The sequence below is a fragment of the Chiloscyllium plagiosum genome, chromosome 23 (genome assembly GCF_004010195.1).
Source record: "Chiloscyllium plagiosum isolate BGI_BamShark_2017 chromosome 23, ASM401019v2, whole genome shotgun sequence".
NCBI classification, from domain to species: domain Eukaryota; kingdom Metazoa; phylum Chordata; class Chondrichthyes; order Orectolobiformes; family Hemiscylliidae; genus Chiloscyllium; species Chiloscyllium plagiosum.
In genome coordinates this window covers 19456630-19476310 of record NC_057732.1, presented here as the reverse complement: position 1 = coordinate 19476310, position 19681 = coordinate 19456630, and the positions used below count along the sequence as shown (strand labels likewise).

Sequence of the window (19681 nt, the reverse complement as noted above, 5' to 3'; positions counted from 1 at the left end):
TACTCTTTGCTACCTTCCCCCACCCTCTTCCCTGACCTATCACCTTCATCCTCATCCTCATTCACCTATTGTACTCTATGCTACTTTCTCCCCACCCGAAGCCTCCTCTCATTTATCTCTCCACCCTTCAGGCTCTCTGCCTGTATTCCTGATGAAGGGCTATTGCCCGAAACATCGATTTTCCTGCTCCTTGAATACTGCCTGAACTGCTGTGCTTTTCCAGCACCACTGTAATCCAGAATCTGGCAGTTAATCTGCTTGGTCTGCATGTCACAAACATAGAGAAATCAGATAAAAACTATTGGAAAAATGAAATAAAAACAAAAAGTGTTGGAGAAACTCAGATGTTCTGAAAGCATCTGTGGATAAACAAAGTTAATGGTTCATGTCCAATTTAATTTCTTCAGGTATTAGTTGGATTATCGTGATATCTTTTTTTCATAACTTGAAATATGCTTTACAGTTAAACTAACCCACAGACTTAATCAATGCCTAGACGAGCAATTGATTTTCAGACCATTATGATGAACATATGGATGGCTCAGTGGTTAGCTCTGTTGCCTCACAACACCAGGGATTTGGGTTTGATTCCAGACTGTGTGGAGTTTGTACGTTCTCCCTGCGTTTACGTGGGTTTCCGCCAAGTGGTTTCCTCCCACAGTCCAAAGATCTGCAAGTTAGGTAATTTGGCCATGCTAAATTATACATAGTGGTCAGGGAGCTATGGGAAATGCAGGGTGACAGGGATGGGGTGGGTCGGGGTAGGATGCTCTTCGGAGGTTTGGCGTGGACTTGTTGGGCTGAATGGCCTCTTCACACTGTAGGCGATTCTATGTAACATAATGCACTCCAAGAAAATGTAGATTCGATGGAGGTTTACACAACGGGATTACATAACAAAAAAAAGGCACGGGTGGGGGGAAAGGACGAGCGAGTGGATTAATTTGTTCTTGCTGAGAATCTGTAAAGATTGACTTTGGCTGCACCTTCATTTTTCGCGGGTCCTCTCATTGTGGAAGGAACAATGCTCTGCCCCGCGAGCCTCGCTCTGGAGGAAGCTTAGCCCCGCGAGTCTCGTTCTGTTCTGGGATCCGGGGAGATCCGCCCCACGAGCTTTGCCCGTCGCCCCGCAAGCCTCGCTCTGAGTTGACGGTTGCGCCACGAGCCTCGTTCTGGGGGGGTGAGTCTGCCCCGCTAGCCTCGTTCTGGTGGTCACATTGCCGGGTAACAGTAATGGACGCTCCGGACTGAGGCGGTGAGGGTGTCGGAGGGAGAGACCGCCTCCGCGACCAAATCACCGCAGTATCCGTCATGAAAGAGGCTCGTTAGTTCCTTCTTCGGAGAAAAGGTGTAAGCGATGGCGGGACTCATCAAGAAGCAGATCCTGAAGCATTTGTCCAGGTGAGTGGGCGGTAAATACGGACAGCTCCGAGCGACCGAGATGTTGTCCTCGGGCCCGCTCGACCCGAGCCAGGGGCTGGGGGTGGGCGGCTGCGGTCCCCGCCTCACGCACGGGCGGCGGTATTTGCCGGATTATTGAACCAACTGGTCCGTTATGTACTGAGGAACCCGTTCTTTACATAAATTGATCACAAAACCTCCCAGAGAACGGATGGGTCGAGGCAGGGCAAAAGTCAGGTTTATAACGAGAGGAATGTACAGGGAGATCGGTCAAATAATTATCGACATCGGAGCGCAGGGGAAAGCTTCTTCTCTTGGTGTTTTATTTCGGAGAAATAAATGACAACCGACAGCCCAAGGGAAGCGGAGAAAACTTTTCCCTCCCAAATTGGATTTGGCGAGAGAGACTGGCGGGTTTTGGTGATTTGTCTTGCGGGCGGCATCGATAAGTTCATGGTCCAATTTACAGATGGGAATCTAGTGTTTCAGACTGTGTTCGTGACACGTCGAGACGGGTGGAAACTGTTCGCTTGGTTCAGATTTTCCAGCTAAGAATGAACTCAGCGTGGCGGAGAGGGAGGGAGAGAATGAGCTTTGTCATTGTGCATGTTTTCCACCTCAGTGAAAATAGACAGCTCAAATGCTGAGCTGAGATTTGGGATCGTACGTTAAATGACCGCTGGAGTTCTGTTGTGAATTGCGTGGGGACAGAAACATCGCACTGATATTTTGCGCTGAACACCCAGTTGGCGCAGACACACGCATCATTGTAGGTGGTGCTGGTTTGAAACTGGATTGCCATGTTTTGCAGATACACCTGTCGGCTGAATAGATGATGTCACACTCAGTTAGGGTTGTACCTTAAATACAACATGCTGAATCATTTGAAGTATTTTCACTTGATTTCAGGGCTTTTGACGTCATGTCAGCTTTTTAACATAGAAGTAGGAAATGTGAACGAAAAATGTAGGATTTACTGCCATCTTGTCATGCGAAACAGTGTGAGGGTGACACAAGTTCGGGTATATTGCCGTCCTTTGATTAGTGAACCAAAAATATTTGAGATTTGGTCAAAGCTGGAAGTGCTGTTAGTGTTACTTTCTCCTAATCCATCATTTTCATTAAAAACCATGAAACAATCTTTATTTTTAAAAATAAGAGATTAAATAGAACAACACGAGAGACGGTGAGCTGCAACACTATTCCAACTGTGGATCTGAAATAAATCTGGAAGAACAAGAGGTGGACATGTAACTACCATATTGTTGAGTGAAGGAAATTTGTCATTGTTACCTCACCAGGCATACTTATGACAATTCACTAATGTAGTTGACTCTTGACTCTGCTCTGAAATGGCCCAGCACACTATTCAGTTGTACTAAACTGGTATAACTTTCACATAGATGCAGTGGCTGAAGAAAAGAATTTAGCATCATTTTCTCAGTGGCAATCAACAGTAGACAGTTAATATTGACATTAAGTACAAATTAATGGTTTAAAAAAGACTTGTGCTTTTTGTTGACCTCTGCTTTGCTTCTGATAAAATGGATGCTTACTCACTTCTTTGAAATGTGTTGTAGTTCCTTCATTGATATTCAGTCAAAATCTTGGACTTCCCTATGAAACAGCACTTGACCACACAATCCAGCGGTTAAAGAAGGAAACTGATCATCACCACCCTCTTGTGGGCCATAAGCAATCACCAGCAATATTCATCATTTAATATTTTAAAGTAGAAAATATTATGATAAAATATTTCAGATCATTTTTAAACTACTAACATATTAGATCTAATCACTATCTTCAAGTTTTTAAGTCACTTCTCTATTAGGTATATTATTGCTTTGGTTTTTCAGGCCTAAATGACTTGGATTTAGCTCACAACACAAGTCTGCCTTTCCTGGGAACTCAGGAGGTAGATTATATTTGAAATTTTGAGTCCTTACTCCTAATTTGAGGATGTTGCTGCCAAATTAAATTGTTGGCCAAATAACTTGGATTGTAACATGCTTGTCTGGGAAGTAGACATTTGGCAGGGCTACATCTACCGTTGAAAGTGTCAGGAAAGCACAAGTGTCAGGAAACCACATAGACCAGCAGCTCATGCAAGTCTAAAACTGTTGGAAATTTTAGTGTAAATATTGCACCAGCGAAAGATGGTCCTGTTCAGAACTGTAACGCATCCTGCAGTAAGCTGCATGAAGGGCAATCACTGACTGAGACAGTGCAGTGACCAATCCCTTGTGACTGGATTCAAATGAGAAAGAAGTTTGCTGTTATCAGTTGAAAATTGAAGGTAGGTAGTTGTTTGCATGCTTGTTTACATATTTTAGTGAGGCCCACCCAAGCACGACTTGAATTTAAATTAAGATCTTTCATGTCCTTTTGGGACCTGTAATTTATGGTTTTATACTTGAACATTCTGCACACCTATTCTTGGTGCCAGGACTGAGTGCACAGCTTTCAGATAGATAGAGGTAGTTTCCAGGGAAAGCAAGTATGCATTTTCCTTCTGATTTAGATTGAGGGACTCCATCTCTTCTAGAATTTCTTAGTGGGGTCAACACTGATAGATGAGGAGGTTAGCCTTGGTCACATAACAGTCTATTCCTGCTGAAGGGCTTATGCCTGAAACGTCGATTCTCCTGCACCTTGAATGCTGCTTGACCTGCTGTGCTTTTCCAGCTCCACACTGTTGACACAACAGTCCACCCAACTTTAACCTTTCCCTTAGATTCAATGTACTGTTTCTCCAAAAAATTTAGGCTGTATGTGCTATATCATTATAATGCTACATCTTTGACAGTGCTCAGGAGGATGTTTCTGTGATTAGTTACCCAATGAAAATTAGTGCAAATCCTTTTATTCAGGCTGAGATTGAAAAGTGGAACCCTGATACTTGTACAGATGTCACATGCCAAACTTTGAGCTCAAAATAACCTTGTCGTCTATCATAACTGTCCTACTTGTCTAGTTAATAGCTCCTTATAATACCTAACGTCTCATAATCCTCTTTGGGCTGAAAACTGAATGATATGGAAAATTTTCCTTCTGGTTTGCATGCTTGGTACAATCCAATACAACGGAAACTTTCTGTGTCTGTTAGTTCTGCAGGATGAGCTGTTCATACTCCAGTTATTGCTTATAGTCCATCCCTCAGCAGGTGGTACAATTTTGGGGAAATGCTATATTATGAAGAAGACTGGTCTTGGTTGCCATATCCAAGCAAATATAAAGGAGACCTAACTTTGTCGTCATTGCTTCAAAAGAAGATGGTGATGTTCTTGCTTTGGAGTCGGAAAGATATGCATTCAAACCCTATTCAAGACTTGAGTGCTTAATCTAATTTGAATTTGGTAAAGTACAGAGGAAGTGATGTACTATTGGATGTGCTGTCTTTGAGTTTAAACATTAAAGAGAGACCGTATCTACATTTTGACTTGGATAGTAGGGAGATCCTCAAGCATTCCTTTTTTTAAAAAAAAAGGAAGTTCTCCTGGGGTCTGGGCAATACTTCACACCCTGAAACTGATGGGCTAGTCATTTGCCCTATTTCTGTGGGTGTTTGTTGTGAGCAAACTAGTTTGTATACTTGTCTACAAAACAATACACTTAAATCATTCACAGTCAACAAAATATGTTAAGTGTATTGTTTTGTAGTCTGTTGGTGAGCAAGGAATCCTATATAAATGTCACATTATTTAAAACAAGTAGGCAATATAGGAGGCTTTGTGCAAATGAGCCATTTGATTGTACTGTGTATGACCAGAAGAGTTAAGGCTTTAGTGCACCTGCATTAGTCAACCCATCTTGCGGTCCTCCGCCTCATCTCAGCCATAATTGGAACCCACAGAGGGATATTCACCCTCGCCCTGCTTGATGTGATCTAAATGCTAGCGACAGTGAAGAGGAATGAAGGATAGAACAATCAGAGGAAAAAATGTGGCAATGCTAAACTACTGAAGTACATCAGCTGATACGTTGAAAACAATAACTAAGTGTAACTTAATAACTGAAAGAAAAATGACACCACTTCAAACGAATTTCTCTTGTGGTGTGCACAGCATGTTAGTTTTCATACTGTTTTGTAGAGATGGACAGCATTTTTGGGTGGATTTGAAATCTGAAGTAGGTCTGATTTTCATAATCTTATATTATTGTTAAAAGGTTTGCCTTATCTTATGTTAGTTCCCTTCCAATTCAGGTGCACTTTGTCCTTCTTACACAGGTCATTCCATTGTTTCCTTGTTGAGAGATTGTATAGTGTTTATGTCAGGGTGAAATTCCCACAAAAGTACCTGTACAGACATATGGACTGTAAAAGTTGTGATCCTCACCACAGCTTTGTTGTGTGATTCTCCTCAAGAAAATCTAGTCTCAATAAATGGAATTGTTCAAACAATAGAGTTGCTGTCTTCACTTAAACTTCCCCAGATGATTTAGGTTTAGTTTCAAAATTTTGCTGTCGTTACTAGACATCACAATGAATTATTTTGAGCTTTACGTTTTTTATTGCTGAAAACATTTGTGTCCCACTTGGAAAAGCCATTGCTCAGATCAACAACATCTCATTCTTGACTTTACCAGAACTGATTGCTTGATGACAACAATGAAGATTGGTTTTTAGTACAATTTGTATCTCTTTTCAATATTTTATTTTGATGGCTATGGTACCGTCCATTTTATTCTGTATCTGGTGGCCAAAAATAGCTACTTTTTTGATAGTCTGGAAGTCACCATGCTTGTTGTGATGTGCTGATACTAACATAGCAGTTGCTGAATTAAAAATTATTTTTTTTTCCTAAGTCCCTGTTCTGTATTGATAATTTGGATTAGCTCAGTGATACAAAAATCATGGCTTCTTCAAATATCACATCAGTTGAATAACGGAGCTGATGTTTTAGTGCAGTTCTTGGACAGTGCCATGTTATCGGAATACTATGCTTATGATGTGATCAGCAGTTTATTGTTCAAGTGAGAAATGTTAAAGATCCAGTAGCCTTATTCTTCGAATACTATATTATTCTGTTTCTGACCTGGCTCTCTTGAGCAATGTGACTATGATCAGTTTAGCTGGCCATTCAGTTGGTTCTTATTTGTAGACTGTCTCGCTCTCTTCTTTTAGTCATTTACATAAGTGATTTGGATGTATAGTTAGTAAGTTTGCAGATGACACCAAAATTGGAGGTGTCGTGGACAGCGAAGAAGGTTACCTCAGATTACAATAGGATCTTGACCAGATGGGCCAGTGGGCTGAGAAGTGGCAGATGGAGTTAAATTCAGATAAATGTGAGGTGCTGCATTTTGGAAAAGCAAATCTTAGCAGGACTTATACACTTAATGGTAAGGTTCTAGGGAGTGTTGCTGAACAAAGACCTTGGAGTGCAGGTTCATAGCTCCTTGAAAGTGGATTCGCAGGTAGATAGGATAGTGAAGAAGGTGTTTGGTATGCTTTCTTTTATTGGTCAGAATATTGAATACAGGAGTAGGGAGGTCATAGAACAATACAGCGCAGAACAGACCCTTTGGCCCTTGATGTTGTGCCGACCTGTGAACTATTCTCAGCTCATCCCCCTATACTATCCCAAAATCATCCTTTATCTAAGGATTGTTTAAATCTCCCTAATGTGGCTGAGTTGACTACATTAGCAGGTAGGGCATTCCACGCCCTTACCACTCTCTGCTTAAAGAACCTGCCTCTGACACATCTGTCTGAAATCTATCCCCTCTCAATTTGTAGTTATGCCCCCTCGTACAAGCTGACGTTATCATCCTAGGAAAAGGTCTTTCATTGTCTACCCTAACCAATCCTCTGTTCATCTCGTATGTCTCTATCCAATGAGAACAGACCCAAGTCTCTCAGCCTTTCCTCATAAGACCTTTCCTCCAGACCAGGCAACGTCCTGGTAAATCTCCTCTACACCCTTTCCAATGCTTCCACATGCTTCCTGTAATGGGGGCGAACAGAACTGTACACAATATTCCAAGTGTAGCCGCACCAGCATCTTGTATAGTTGTAACATGATATTGCGGTTCCGGAACTCAATTACTCTACCAATGAAACCTAACACACCGTATGCCTTCTTAACAGCACTATCCACCTGGGAGGCAACTTTCAGAGATCTATGTACATGGACTCCAAGATCCCTCTGCACATCCACACTACCAAGAATCTTTCCATTGACCCAGTACTCTGCCTTCCTGTTATTCTTCCCAAAGTGCATCACCTCACATTTAGCTGCATTGAACTCCATTTGCCACCTCTCAGCCCAATTCTGCAGTTTATCCAAGTCCCCCTGCAACCTGTAACATTCTTCCAAACTGTCCACTACTCCCCCTGTCGTCTGCAAATTGACTAATCCATCCACCTGTGCCTGCATCTAAATCATTTATAAAAATGACAAACAACAGTGGTCTCAAAACAGATCCTTGTGGCACACCACTAGTAACTGGACTCCAGCTATTTTCCATCAACCACCATTCGCTGCCTTCTTCCAGAAAGCCAGTGTCTAATCCAAACTGCTAAATCACCCTCAGTTCCATGCCTCTGCATTTTCTCCATCAGCCTACCTTGTGGAACCTTATCAAAGGCTTTACTGAAGTCCATGTATACCACATCCACTGCCCTACACTCATCTACATGCTTGGTCACCCTCTCAAAAAAAAACTCAGAGGTTTGTGAGACACGACCTGCCCTTGACGAAACCATGTTGACTATCTGAAATCAAATTGTTGCTTACGAGATGATTAAATGCCTTTCCTCGGACTCAGTTTTTAAAATCCCTGTTCAACGCCGCCTTCTACCCGTCCCAGCTCCCAACCCCATCCAACGCTACCCCCCCTGCTCCCCAACCCTGTCCAACATTGCCCTACCCGCCCCGACCCTGTCTGGGGCAGCCAGACTGTACACCAACAACAAGGCTGCTACTGCAGCTGCTTTTCTGGGGTAAGTCTCCAAATAGCGCGCGCATGCACGCAAGCACAACACAGCCACAGCCCCACACACAACTTTTTGACAGGTTCCATGTTTGTCCTAGAGAGATTATCTGGGGCGGGGGTTTGCGATACACCTCTCTGTAGAACTCCAGGGAAGAGTATGGGGAGAGAGGACGAGAGGTCAGCCATTTAGAGATGGTGCCTGTTTAATCACTGTCAACAAAAGACGCGATCACTGTTGGAAGCAGGTCTTTGATGTAATGTTTCTATCGGGACCTCGAGAACTCCTTTGGATAATCCAATTTTCGGATAATTGGTATTTGGATAATCTAGGTTCCTCTGTACTCCACTCCTGATGAAGAGGTGACACCTCGAACGCCAGTGCTTCCAAATAAACCTGTTGGACTATAACCTGGTATTGTGTGGTTTTTAACTTTGTCCACCCTACCTCCAACCCATGACTAAATAAGTTAGAAATTGTACCTATACTTAATAAAGGATATTAAACTGATTACCACAGCTGGGTTGTGAGATTTGTTTCTGATTTGCTGATGTGAGTTTCATTCATTCATTCATTCAATTTCACATGACAACAGTGTTAAAAGGCATTTAACAAGTATATACTAATTGGGGAAACTGTTTGGTTTTTTGTAATCTATTCCGTTCCTGGAGATCGTTGGTAAGGGCTGAATTAATATTATAATGTTTGTGGAGACTTGATGGGGATGGTATTGTTTAGGATATTGACACCTAATTCAAAGGTAGCTTTTGATGTAGAAACCGGCATGATCGAGGTTTAAGGTGAATGGGTTGAAAGGGATGTTTTAATTTTAGGTTGTATTGTAATAGTAAAATATACTACAAAACACAGTTTTATGAATAAAACTTGTAGTAAACAATGGATTAGTAAATGGTTATGAATAAATGAAAGGGAACCCAGTAATAATGAACATAGCAAGCTGGTGGGTGAATTAGTAAAGAGAACGTAAAACATTATCTCACATCAGTCCCTAGCATGCTTGTCTGGAAGAGTGTGACAAGTGAAAAGATTGTCATTCCTACACTGAAATTTAATTTACTCCACATGATGCAATGGAGAGCCACCAGATACAGCAGGAGGTTTATTTTAGTTGGTGCTTAAAGTAATGAGTGTGACCTGATATCCACTTGGGTCAAACATGTGTCATCAGTTCTGAAAGCAGCATAAACCTGCTTCTTTGTTTCAAAAGAGTTGTGTTTCTGGTGCTCACGTTTATATTGAAAGTTAATTGCATCTGATTTTTTTAAACAATAAGAGGTAGAGGAAAGACTTCAATAATAAAGTGAGCTGAGAGAAGGTCAGGCAGCATGATAGTACATTGCACTAGTACAGTATGGAATGATATACTGCAAGATCTTCATTCCAGTTCTAGCTGTGGTGATATGTTTTTGTAATTCGGATTTCAGGCATATTGTCAAACCATATTGAGGGTTATTTTGGACTGGTGGGGGAAAGGAAAATATTTTGTTTTAACATTTGGAGAAACAGTGGGGTGATGGAGATTTTTGTGGTTGCGCTCCTGAGAAAGAAAAATGAATGGAAAATGTTACGACCTGGTGGTAAACCCTCCTGCTAAGTTAACCAAACACACAGAAAGGCTCATCTTATCTCGTAATCTGTTAAAGTATGAGGGACAGAGAACTACCCAAATTCCACTGTTGAACAAAAATATCAATTTTATCCTTTAATGCTAAAAGTGAACATTAAACAACTATTTACAACACGAAGCCTCCATTCTCTTAAATATTGGTGATCTAATTCCAACTCAATAACAATATACCTATCCAATAAAGCCCATATTAAATTTACAAGAACTTAATTTTCAAAACCAGAGAGCGGCTGTTGTCTCTGGTGTCGATCTTCCTCTGTTTGTACATCTCCCTGGGTCACCTTCGGTCTTCTGCTGTAAAGATGTTTCATATGAAAAAGGTACCTTTGTCAGAGAATGTGGTGAATAGTAGTCTTTCAATGGCAGTTGGTGCTTTTTGTGGCCAATTGTCCAAAATTCCGGGTTTTTTTGTAATACCCCAAACGTCAGATTTTCTCATTGGTTTGATGTTGTCAAAACAGTAAAATTCAAATTCAGTTGGGTTTTAGTATCTTGGGGCACAATTTAAACTGGTTAAATTTGAACTGCTGTGAAAACAACTGAGGTATCTAGGTTACATCTTTTTATTTTCCAGCACACTGTGACTGCTAGTCAGTCACATGACAGTTGCATGCCAGCTTTCAGCTTTCACTCTCTGTTAAAGGTACAGTACACACCTTCAACTTCATAACAAAAAGAAGGCAGAAGAATCAAATTACAATTGAATAACTTTGAAAGATCTTAACGGTGCTAATCGAAACAGTACATTAAAGTTTTGCATTTTGGCAAAGCTGGAGCAAATTATTTTTGTTTTTGAACCAACTTAGCCATGTGAGAGAGAGATATGAAATAAAAGCAGAAAATGCAGAACAGAAATGCAGATAGAAAATCAGTCAGGTAGAGTTGCCATTTCAGCTCCGTGATGTTTCATCATGGGCACAGCTTATGAGGAGGAGCAGAACAAAAGAGCAAAGAATTGTTGATGGAGGCCATAATTCATTATAAATAGAAAAGTCAGAATAAGTTCTATTCTGTTTCAAAATAATCACTGCACAAAATACACTTTGGTAACAAAGGTCATTCTTTTTTCATTTCCTTCATCTCCCAAATGAAGTTCAAGGAAAGAACCATGAGCAATTGAATCCATTAGCTTAAGATCTAACCTTCAATTTTACTTCATACTGGCAATTAAGCTAACTAGTACTGTACATACTGTAAGCGTTTAAGAGTAATAAAGGCATAGGGAAATGCTGCACAGAAACAGACCCTTCAGTCCAACTCGCCATGGCAACTAGATATCCTAAATAAATCTAGTCCCATTTACCAGTATTTGGTCCATACTCCTCTAAACTATTCATATACACATCCAGATGCATTTTAACTGTTGCAATTGTACCAGCCTCCACCACTTCCTCTGGCAGCTCATTCCATACATGAACCACCCTCCGCATGAAATAGTTGCCCCTTGGGTGCCTGTTAAATCATTCCCACCCATCTTTAAACTGTGCCCTCTAATTTTGGACTTTCCCACCCTGGAGAAAATACCTTGTCTATTTTACCTATCCATGCCCTTCCTGACCTTCTAAACCTCTGTAAGGTTACCCTTCAGTCTCCAATGCGCCAGGGAAATAGCCCCAGCTTATTCAACCTCTTCCTGTAGCTCAAATCCTTCAACCCTGGCAATGTTCTTGTAAATCTTTTCTGAACCCTTTCAAGTTTTACAACATTCTTCCTGTAGCAGGAGGACCAGAACTGAATACAGTATTCTAATAATGGCCTAACCAATGTCCTGTACAGCTGCAACATGACCTACCTACTCCTATATTCAATATACTGACCAAAATAACTTCATTGAGTTTTTTGAAAAAGTAACAAAGAGGATTGATGAGGGCAGAGCAGTGGATGTGATCCTCATGGATTTCAGCAAGGCATTTTGACAAGGTTCCTTATGATACACTTAGTCAGCAAGGTTAGATCACACAGAATAGAGGGCGAACTCGCTATTTGGATGCAGAACTGACTCGAAGGTAGAAGACTGAGGGTGGAAGTGGAGAGTTGCTTTTCAGACAGGGGACTTAGACCAGGATTGGAGCTGGGTTCATGCTTTTTGTCATTTATATAAATGATTTGGATGTGAACATAGGAGGTAGGGTTAATAAGTTGGCAGGTGACACCAAAATTGGAGGTGTAGCAGACAGTGATGAAGGTTACTTCCGAGTACAATGGGATCTTGATCAGATGGGTCAATGAGTCGAGGAGTGGCAGATGGAGTTTAATTTAGATAAATGTGAGGTACTGCATTTTGGATGACACCAAAATTGGAGGTGTAGCAGACAGTGATGAAGGTTACTTCCGAGTACAATGGGATCTTGATCAGATGGGATCAGATGCTGATCAAAGAGACCATGGAGAGCAGGTCCACAGTTCCTTAAAACTTCCTTAGTGAAGAAGGTGTTTGCTTTTGCAATCCAGCATTCATTTTCACTTCAGAAATTTGGATTGACAACTTCTACAGTATTTGACTTGTTTAGGGTCTAGTATTTGCTGAAAAAAGTTTAAGTGCTGGAAGGTCTGGGACTGATTTGACAACAGAACTTTCGTGGTTCTGCAAAGCTGTGTATGATCTCAACATGAGTCAAGAGTGAGCTGAGTGAGAGTGCTACCGTACCCCAGCCCCTCCCCACTCCCTTTTTATCTCACCACCACCTTGGCTCAAGCCTCATTCCTGATGAAGGTCTTTTGCCCTAAACATTGATTCTCCTGTTCCTTGGATGCTGCCTGACCTGCTGCGCTTTTTCAGCATCACTCTCTAAACGCTAATCACCAGCATCGGCAGTCTCACTTTCACCTATACTCTCAACATGGCCTACTCACTCATCTGTTGTCAAAGCCCATTCGTTAATTAATTCTTGCTAGAATTGGGGAGATTGTGATGTGATTTGCTAGATGTTTAAACGAGTTAAGGATATAATTGATTTAAGTGGCCCTTAATGAGGGGATTAGATATAATTTGAAATGTAAGGGATTTAAATCACAATGCACAAAGTGCATTTTTATCCAGTGCTGTGGAATGTACTGCTTGAGTTGATGGCTGAAGGAGACCACAGCGACACAGTGTTGAAAATATACTGGTTGAAAGAAGAAAGAATGATAGAATATAAGTGAGTACGTGTAATCATAAATACTGCTCATTTAGAGGTTAATACTGATTTGCACTTCATGCGCTGAGCTGCTGATTTGTGTGTTGTAAATTTCATGTAACTAAACAAACAAGGAAATAACTATCTTTCAAGTGCATATGCCTTTTAATAACAGTCACTATAATCTTACTGGGGCTGCTATGTCATCATTATAGAGATGACCAGTATTGGTTTAACCTGGGGATCACCATGCCACAGGTGAGGGGAGAGTTTGAAAAGGTGAATCCATCACAGTATCCTCCACTGACGCAGGGACTGAATGCATGCTGTTCACACCATAGAATCCTTACACTTTGTAAACAGGCCATTGAGCCCATCAAATTTACATCCACCCTCCAAACAACATCCCATCCAAATCCACTCCCTTACCCTATCCCATAGCTAATCCACTTAGCCTGAACATCCCTGGACATAATGGGTAACTTAACATGGTCAATTTATCTAATCTGCACAACTTTGAACTGTGGGGGGGGAAACAGACATGCAGAGAATGTGCAAACCCCACACACAGTCCCTTGAGGGTGAAATGAACCAGAGTCCCTGGCATTGAGAGGCAGCAGTGCTAACCACTGAGCCACCGTGCAGCCCATAATGCATTACTCTGCTTTGCAAACAGCCATGCAGCCAACTGAGCCAATCAACCTCCTATTTTTTGAATATTTGGTTTGTAACTATAGGGCACTTCGAATAGTTGGGGCTATTTCAACATTAGTTGCTGTAATGCCCATTTCAAAGTGATAAAGCATGACATTTTGGCAGGCCTTCCATTAGCTATGTTTGAATAGCATGAGACACTTCTGTGTGATTCCATTTCCATTTGGCAGTTGGTCATTTTGACTTTTATTTGCTATTTTCAAAATTTTCATTTGTTTAAAAGTTAGACTCCTTGTTTGTGCTGAATTAACCAATTTTAGTGATGCTCTACCAATGATAAAACTACTTTGGATTTCTTTTCTTGATCATTTCAGTCACTGCTGGTTAAGGTTGACAGAAGTGCAATGTTAGCTGCGGACTGGGAATAGGACCTAAGATTCAGAATTTTGAAGATCTATCATTATTCAAGGAGGGCATTTAAGTGCCTCCATGTTCTTGAATGCATTTCAGACCTATTTGCAGTTATATAGCACCTCTTCCTCAGGACGATCTAAATAATGTCACATCTACTTAATTATTTTTTGCTGTCATCGTTGTTTTGAAAGTCAACATGTGGGCAGTTTTCCACACGGCAGGGAACAGCACTGATAAGAGTGATGAGGAAAACTGCTTGCATTAGTAAATCTTCCCTTCAGTTGGTGCTATGGTATTGTTTCCACGCTTCTGACCAGGCAGGCCTAGTCTCTCTAACATATAATTGAAAAGACGGGATCTTTTGACAAGGCAGTGTTTCTTCAGCTCTACACTGAAATATTAACCAAGATTATGTGGTCACCATATATAATACCTTTTGTTCTGAAACCACCTTTTTTTGTCTTAAGTTGAAACAATACATTTTAATTAACAGTATAACATTACCCATATCATGAGTAAATCATTTTTATGTAGTTTTGCCAACTGCAGTTAACGGAATTTTAAATGAAAGGACAGTAATAAACTATTTGGTGTGATCCTAAATTTCTAGCTCCCTCACATTTGGGGTATAATTATAATTTAATCGGTGCTGTCACACAGTCTTCAATTAAGCAATTCAACTTCATTTTCTTTCAAAACTGCCAATTTTAAAATATACTAGTACTGCTGTGGATGGGAAAATTTAAGCTGTCAGAGATGATTAAAATTGATTGCTTTTAAAATCTCATTTTCTAAATCAAAACAAATGCTGTCATGATTCAGTTGTAGGTTTTTGATTAGATGTTTCTAGTCTAATTTGAGCTGTATGAATAATTATTAAACTTTGACTGTTATAATTTCAAGATTGGAATTATATGAATTTTCTATCCCTGTATTTTCTGTAGTGAAAACTGTAAAGATGTTGAATTTGGAAGAGTTGCTTTGTAGCTATGGAGAGTAATTTGAGGCAGTGATATCCCACTGAATTTCTACATTGCACACATGATTTCCTGCCTTAAAAACAGTTTTGAACAAGATGATGTGGGCAGTCAAAATGTGAACTTCTGAGCGAATTTCAGTACTTTCAGTATTATTGACAAGCGGAAATTGTTCATCTAGTGTGTTTGAACTTAAAATGGGAACATTTCGAATATTGTGATACCTAAGTACTGTGTGACACATGCCAAATTTACTCCTATGTGTGTATGTTAGCTGGATGTTAAATGTATACTTTTATAATAAGGTTCTTGTTCTTAGTCAAAGTCCAGAATTTATCTATGTGCAATAAAAAGTGATTGATACCAACGTGTTTAGGTAAGACCATTTTCTTTAACATTTCAAGCAAAATGAATAAATAATGCTGTTGAGAATTAAATGTTAGTGGGTTTTGAGAAGGTTTGTAGCTCAGGTTGAGGTTTTGGATGTAGTTTAGCTCACTGAGCTGGAACATTCGTTTTCAGCTGTTGCGTCACCATACTAGGTAACATCTTCAGTGAGTATCTGGATGAAGCACTGGTGATATAGCCCACTTTCTATTTGTGTGTTTGGGTTTCCTTGGGATGGTGATGTCATTGCCATGGTGACATCATTTCCTATTCTTTTTCTCAGAGGGTGGCAAATGGGATCCAAGTCAATTTGTTTGTTGATAGAGTTCCGGTTGGAATACCGGAATTCTCGTGCGTGTCTATGTTTGGCTTGTCCTAGGATAGATGTGTTGTCCCAGTCGAAGTAGTATCCTTACTCATCTGTATGTAAGGGTATAGTGAGCGTTAGTCATATCTTTTTGTGGCTAGTTGATGTTCTTGTATCTTGGTGGCTAGTTTTCTGCCTGTTTGTCCAACATAGTGTTTGTTACAGTTGTATGGTACTTTGTAAATGACATTAGTTTTGCTTGTTATCTGTATAGGGTCTTTGAAGTTCATTAGGTGCTGTTTTAGTGTGTTGGTGGGTTTGTGGGCTTCCATGATGCCAAGGGGTCAGGGTAGTCTGGCAGTCATTTCTGAGATGTTTTTGATGTAGGTGAGAGTGGCTAGGGTTCCTGGATGTGGTTTGCCTGCTTGTTTGGGTTTATTGCTGAGAAATCGGCGGACTGTGTTCATTGGGTTCCCGTTCTTTTTGAATATGCTGTATAGATGATTTTCCTCTGCTCTGAGTAGTTCCTCTGTGTTGCACTGTGTGATGGCTTATTGAAATAATGTTCTAATGCATCTTCGTTGTGGATGTTGGGATGGTTGCTTCTGTAATTCAATATTTGGTCCATATGTGTTATTTTCCTGATGACGCTGGTTTGAAGTTCTCCATTGGCTGTTCGCTCTACTGCAACATCTAGGAATGGCAATTTGATATTGTTTTCCTTCTCTTTTTAGTGAGTTTTATAGCAGTAAGGGTATTATTGATGGTCTTGAAGGTTTCCTCTAATTTGTTTTGTTTAGTGATGACCAAGGACCCAAAGTTGCCCACAGTAGACTCTGTAAATTCAACCGGAAATTTTGCGCCAAAAGTCTTTACTCACTAATGCAACAAACGATGAATGGACAGACACAGTACAACAAGCCATAGACATTAGACAGCGACAAACACGGAAAATGAAAAAAACTAGACCTGCAGAAAAAAACTAGGCAAATTTACATAAAATAATAACACAGGCAACACAGAAGCATGAATAATAAAATTTATCTGACCGACCCTTAACAGACACTGAAAAAGCCGTCTTAGTAAGAGGATTAAATTACAACTTCCAGGATGCAGACATCGAAGACTTCTTAGTAGCATTAGGGACAACACTGAAAGACAACTAAGTCATGGAAGAAACCCAGCAAACCTTCAGACAGACAGTCACACCAATGTTAAGCAGAAAAAAGGAAGGAAACACTCCATACACAAGAAAGGAGAGCACTAGAAAGACTTTAAAAAAAATTGTTATCCTACGTGCAGACAAAGGACACTTGATAGTCATTTTAAATTAAAGAGACTACATTGAGAAAGTGAACGCACCACTTGCAGATACCAACACTTAGAACAAGTGGCAATAGACTCGATCCCATAACTAGAGAACTGGATCACAGCCCTACTCAACAAACTTCAGAAATGTGGAGAAATTAAATAAGACCGACTTCCAAAAAATGAAACCAGACAAATCCAACACAACAGGCCTCCACGGATTACCTGAATTTCTCAAACTAGGAGACCCCCCTCAGACCCATAGTCTCACTACCTGGAACACCGACTTACAGATTGGCCAGGGAGCTACACCAAAGACTAAAACACTTAGTAGAAGACTCACACTATTCCATCCACTCCCACCCAAGAATTCCTGAACACTATCAAAGATACCAATTTAGAAGAGCATGAAATAATGGTCTCCTTTGACATAACAGCCCTGTTCGCATCCATCAAAATCAACCTGACCAAGGAAACACCAACTGCACTCTTAGAAGAACCCAAGACACGTACACCAAACTCCTCCAACTTCATCAGCAAGGATAATATCGTCAAGCTAGTGGACCTATGCCTTACCACCCACTTCACCTTCAACAGCAAAACCTACAGACAAACCAATGGAACACCCATGGGATCTCTGCCATTAGGGTTCTTAGTGGAGGCAGTAATGCAGAGAGTTGAACAAACAGCTCTGCCAACCATCCAACCCAAACTTTGGGTCTGCTACGTGGATGACACCTTTGTTATCACTAAACAAAACAAATCAGATGAAATCTTCAAGACTGTCAATAATACCCTACTGGCACAAAATTCACTACAGAGGAGGAAAACAACAACAAACTGCCATTCCTTGATGTTACAGACCAAATATTGAACAACAGAAGCAATCATCCCAACATCCACAAATGAAGCTGCACTAGAACATTATTTCAACGAGCCACTATGAGGTGCAGCACAGGAACTATGAAGAGCCGAGGAAAATTACCGATACAGCGTATTCAATAAGAACGGATATCCAATGAACACAGTCTGCCAATTTCTCAGCAGCAAACCCAAACAAGCAGGCAAAACACATCCAGAAATCCTAGCCACTTTCCCCAACATCAAAGACATCTCAGAAATGACTGCCAGACTACTCAGACCCCTTGGCACCATTTTAGCCCACAAACCCACCAACACACTAAAACAGCAGCTAATGAACTTGAAAGATCCTATACAGATAATAAGTAAAACTAATGTCATTTACAAAATACTGTACAAGAACTCTAACAAATACTACTTTGGACAAACAGGCAGAAAACTAGCCACCAGGATAAATGAACATCAACTAGCCAAACATGACCCTCTCTCACTAGTATCTTTACGTACAGATGAGGAAGGACACCACTTTGACTGGGACAACACATCCATCATAAGGACAGCCAAATAGAGACACGTGTGAGAATTCCGAGAAGCATGGCATTCTAACCAGAACTCTATCAACATAAACATTGACTTGGATCCCATTTACCACCCCCTGAGAAAAAAAAGCAGGAAATGACATCACCATAGGAAATGAAGTCACCATGGGAAATTAAAATGCTATTGTTTCTGGGGTATGATTGATGCTGGCTAGGTAGTTTACCTATTTTTCTAGGCAAAAGTGAGGATTGCAGATGCTGGAAATTGGAATGTAGATTAGAGTCTTGCTGGAAAAGCACAGCAGGTCAGGCAGCTTCCGAGGCGCAGGAAAATCGATGTTTCAGGCAAAAGCCCTTCATCAGGACTGAAAGCAAGGAGCCTCCAAGGTGGAGCCTTGATGCCCCCTGCCTTCAGTTCTGATGAAGGGCTTTTGCCCAAAACGTCGATTTTCCTGCTCCTCGGATGCTGCCTGACCTGCTGTGCTTTTCCAGCAACACTCTAATCTACCTATTTTTCTAATCAACCTGTTCAGGCGTTATTACACACCTTGGGAACAGGTGGGACTTGAACACAGACCTCCTTAAAAGTAAGGTTATAAATCTACAGAAAGCACATCAAAGCATTTAATGAAACACAGAATCTTGATTCTTTGGCTGTCGTTACTTCATTTAAACCCCTAAGATTTATGATCCTGTCAATATGCAGAGCATAGATTTTCTTGCTTTGGTATAAGGAGGGCAATTGAGAGTGATTTTAAAAAAAAGCACATAGTAAGTAATGAATAGAGTCATAACAATCTTCAGGAGAAAGGAGATTAGCAACCTAAAAAACAGGGAAATGGCAGATTCAAGTTTAAGTTGGATATATGTAGAGTGATGCTGTTTGAGATGCTCATGTTGTCATACATGACGCAAGATAAGCATCAGGATCCTGTCTAAGTCCTGATGCATGACCTCCATGGTAATTGCCGATAAGTTTCAGACAGTTCTGTGGGCCTCGCCTGGATAGTTACGCAGACATTATTAGAAAGAGAAAACCTAGTCTAACTCCTGGTTAATTATCCAACTGACCCCCTTCTTTTCCACTTCCAAAGTCGCTCTTCTGACACAACACTAACCCTAGACATTA

At 40.7% G+C, this 19681-nt stretch overlaps 1 protein-coding gene across 3 annotated transcripts in view; it reads left to right on the top strand.

Annotated features, from left to right (window-relative positions):
• Positions 1 to 1186: 1186 nt before the first annotated feature.
• Positions 1187 to 19681, top strand: part of uhrf1bp1l (UHRF1 binding protein 1-like) — a 147638-nt gene continuing 129143 nt past the window's right edge. Inside the window, exon 1 of one of the 3 annotated variants that reach the window (XM_043713654.1) lies at positions 1187 to 1401. In XM_043713654.1, the coding sequence (XP_043569589.1) occupies positions 1358 to 1401 (44 nt within the window). In that variant the 5' untranslated portion in view covers positions 1187 to 1357. The remainder of the gene's footprint in view (positions 1402 to 19681) is intronic. The other 2 variants (XM_043713651.1, XM_043713653.1) reach the window with 2 other exon arrangements.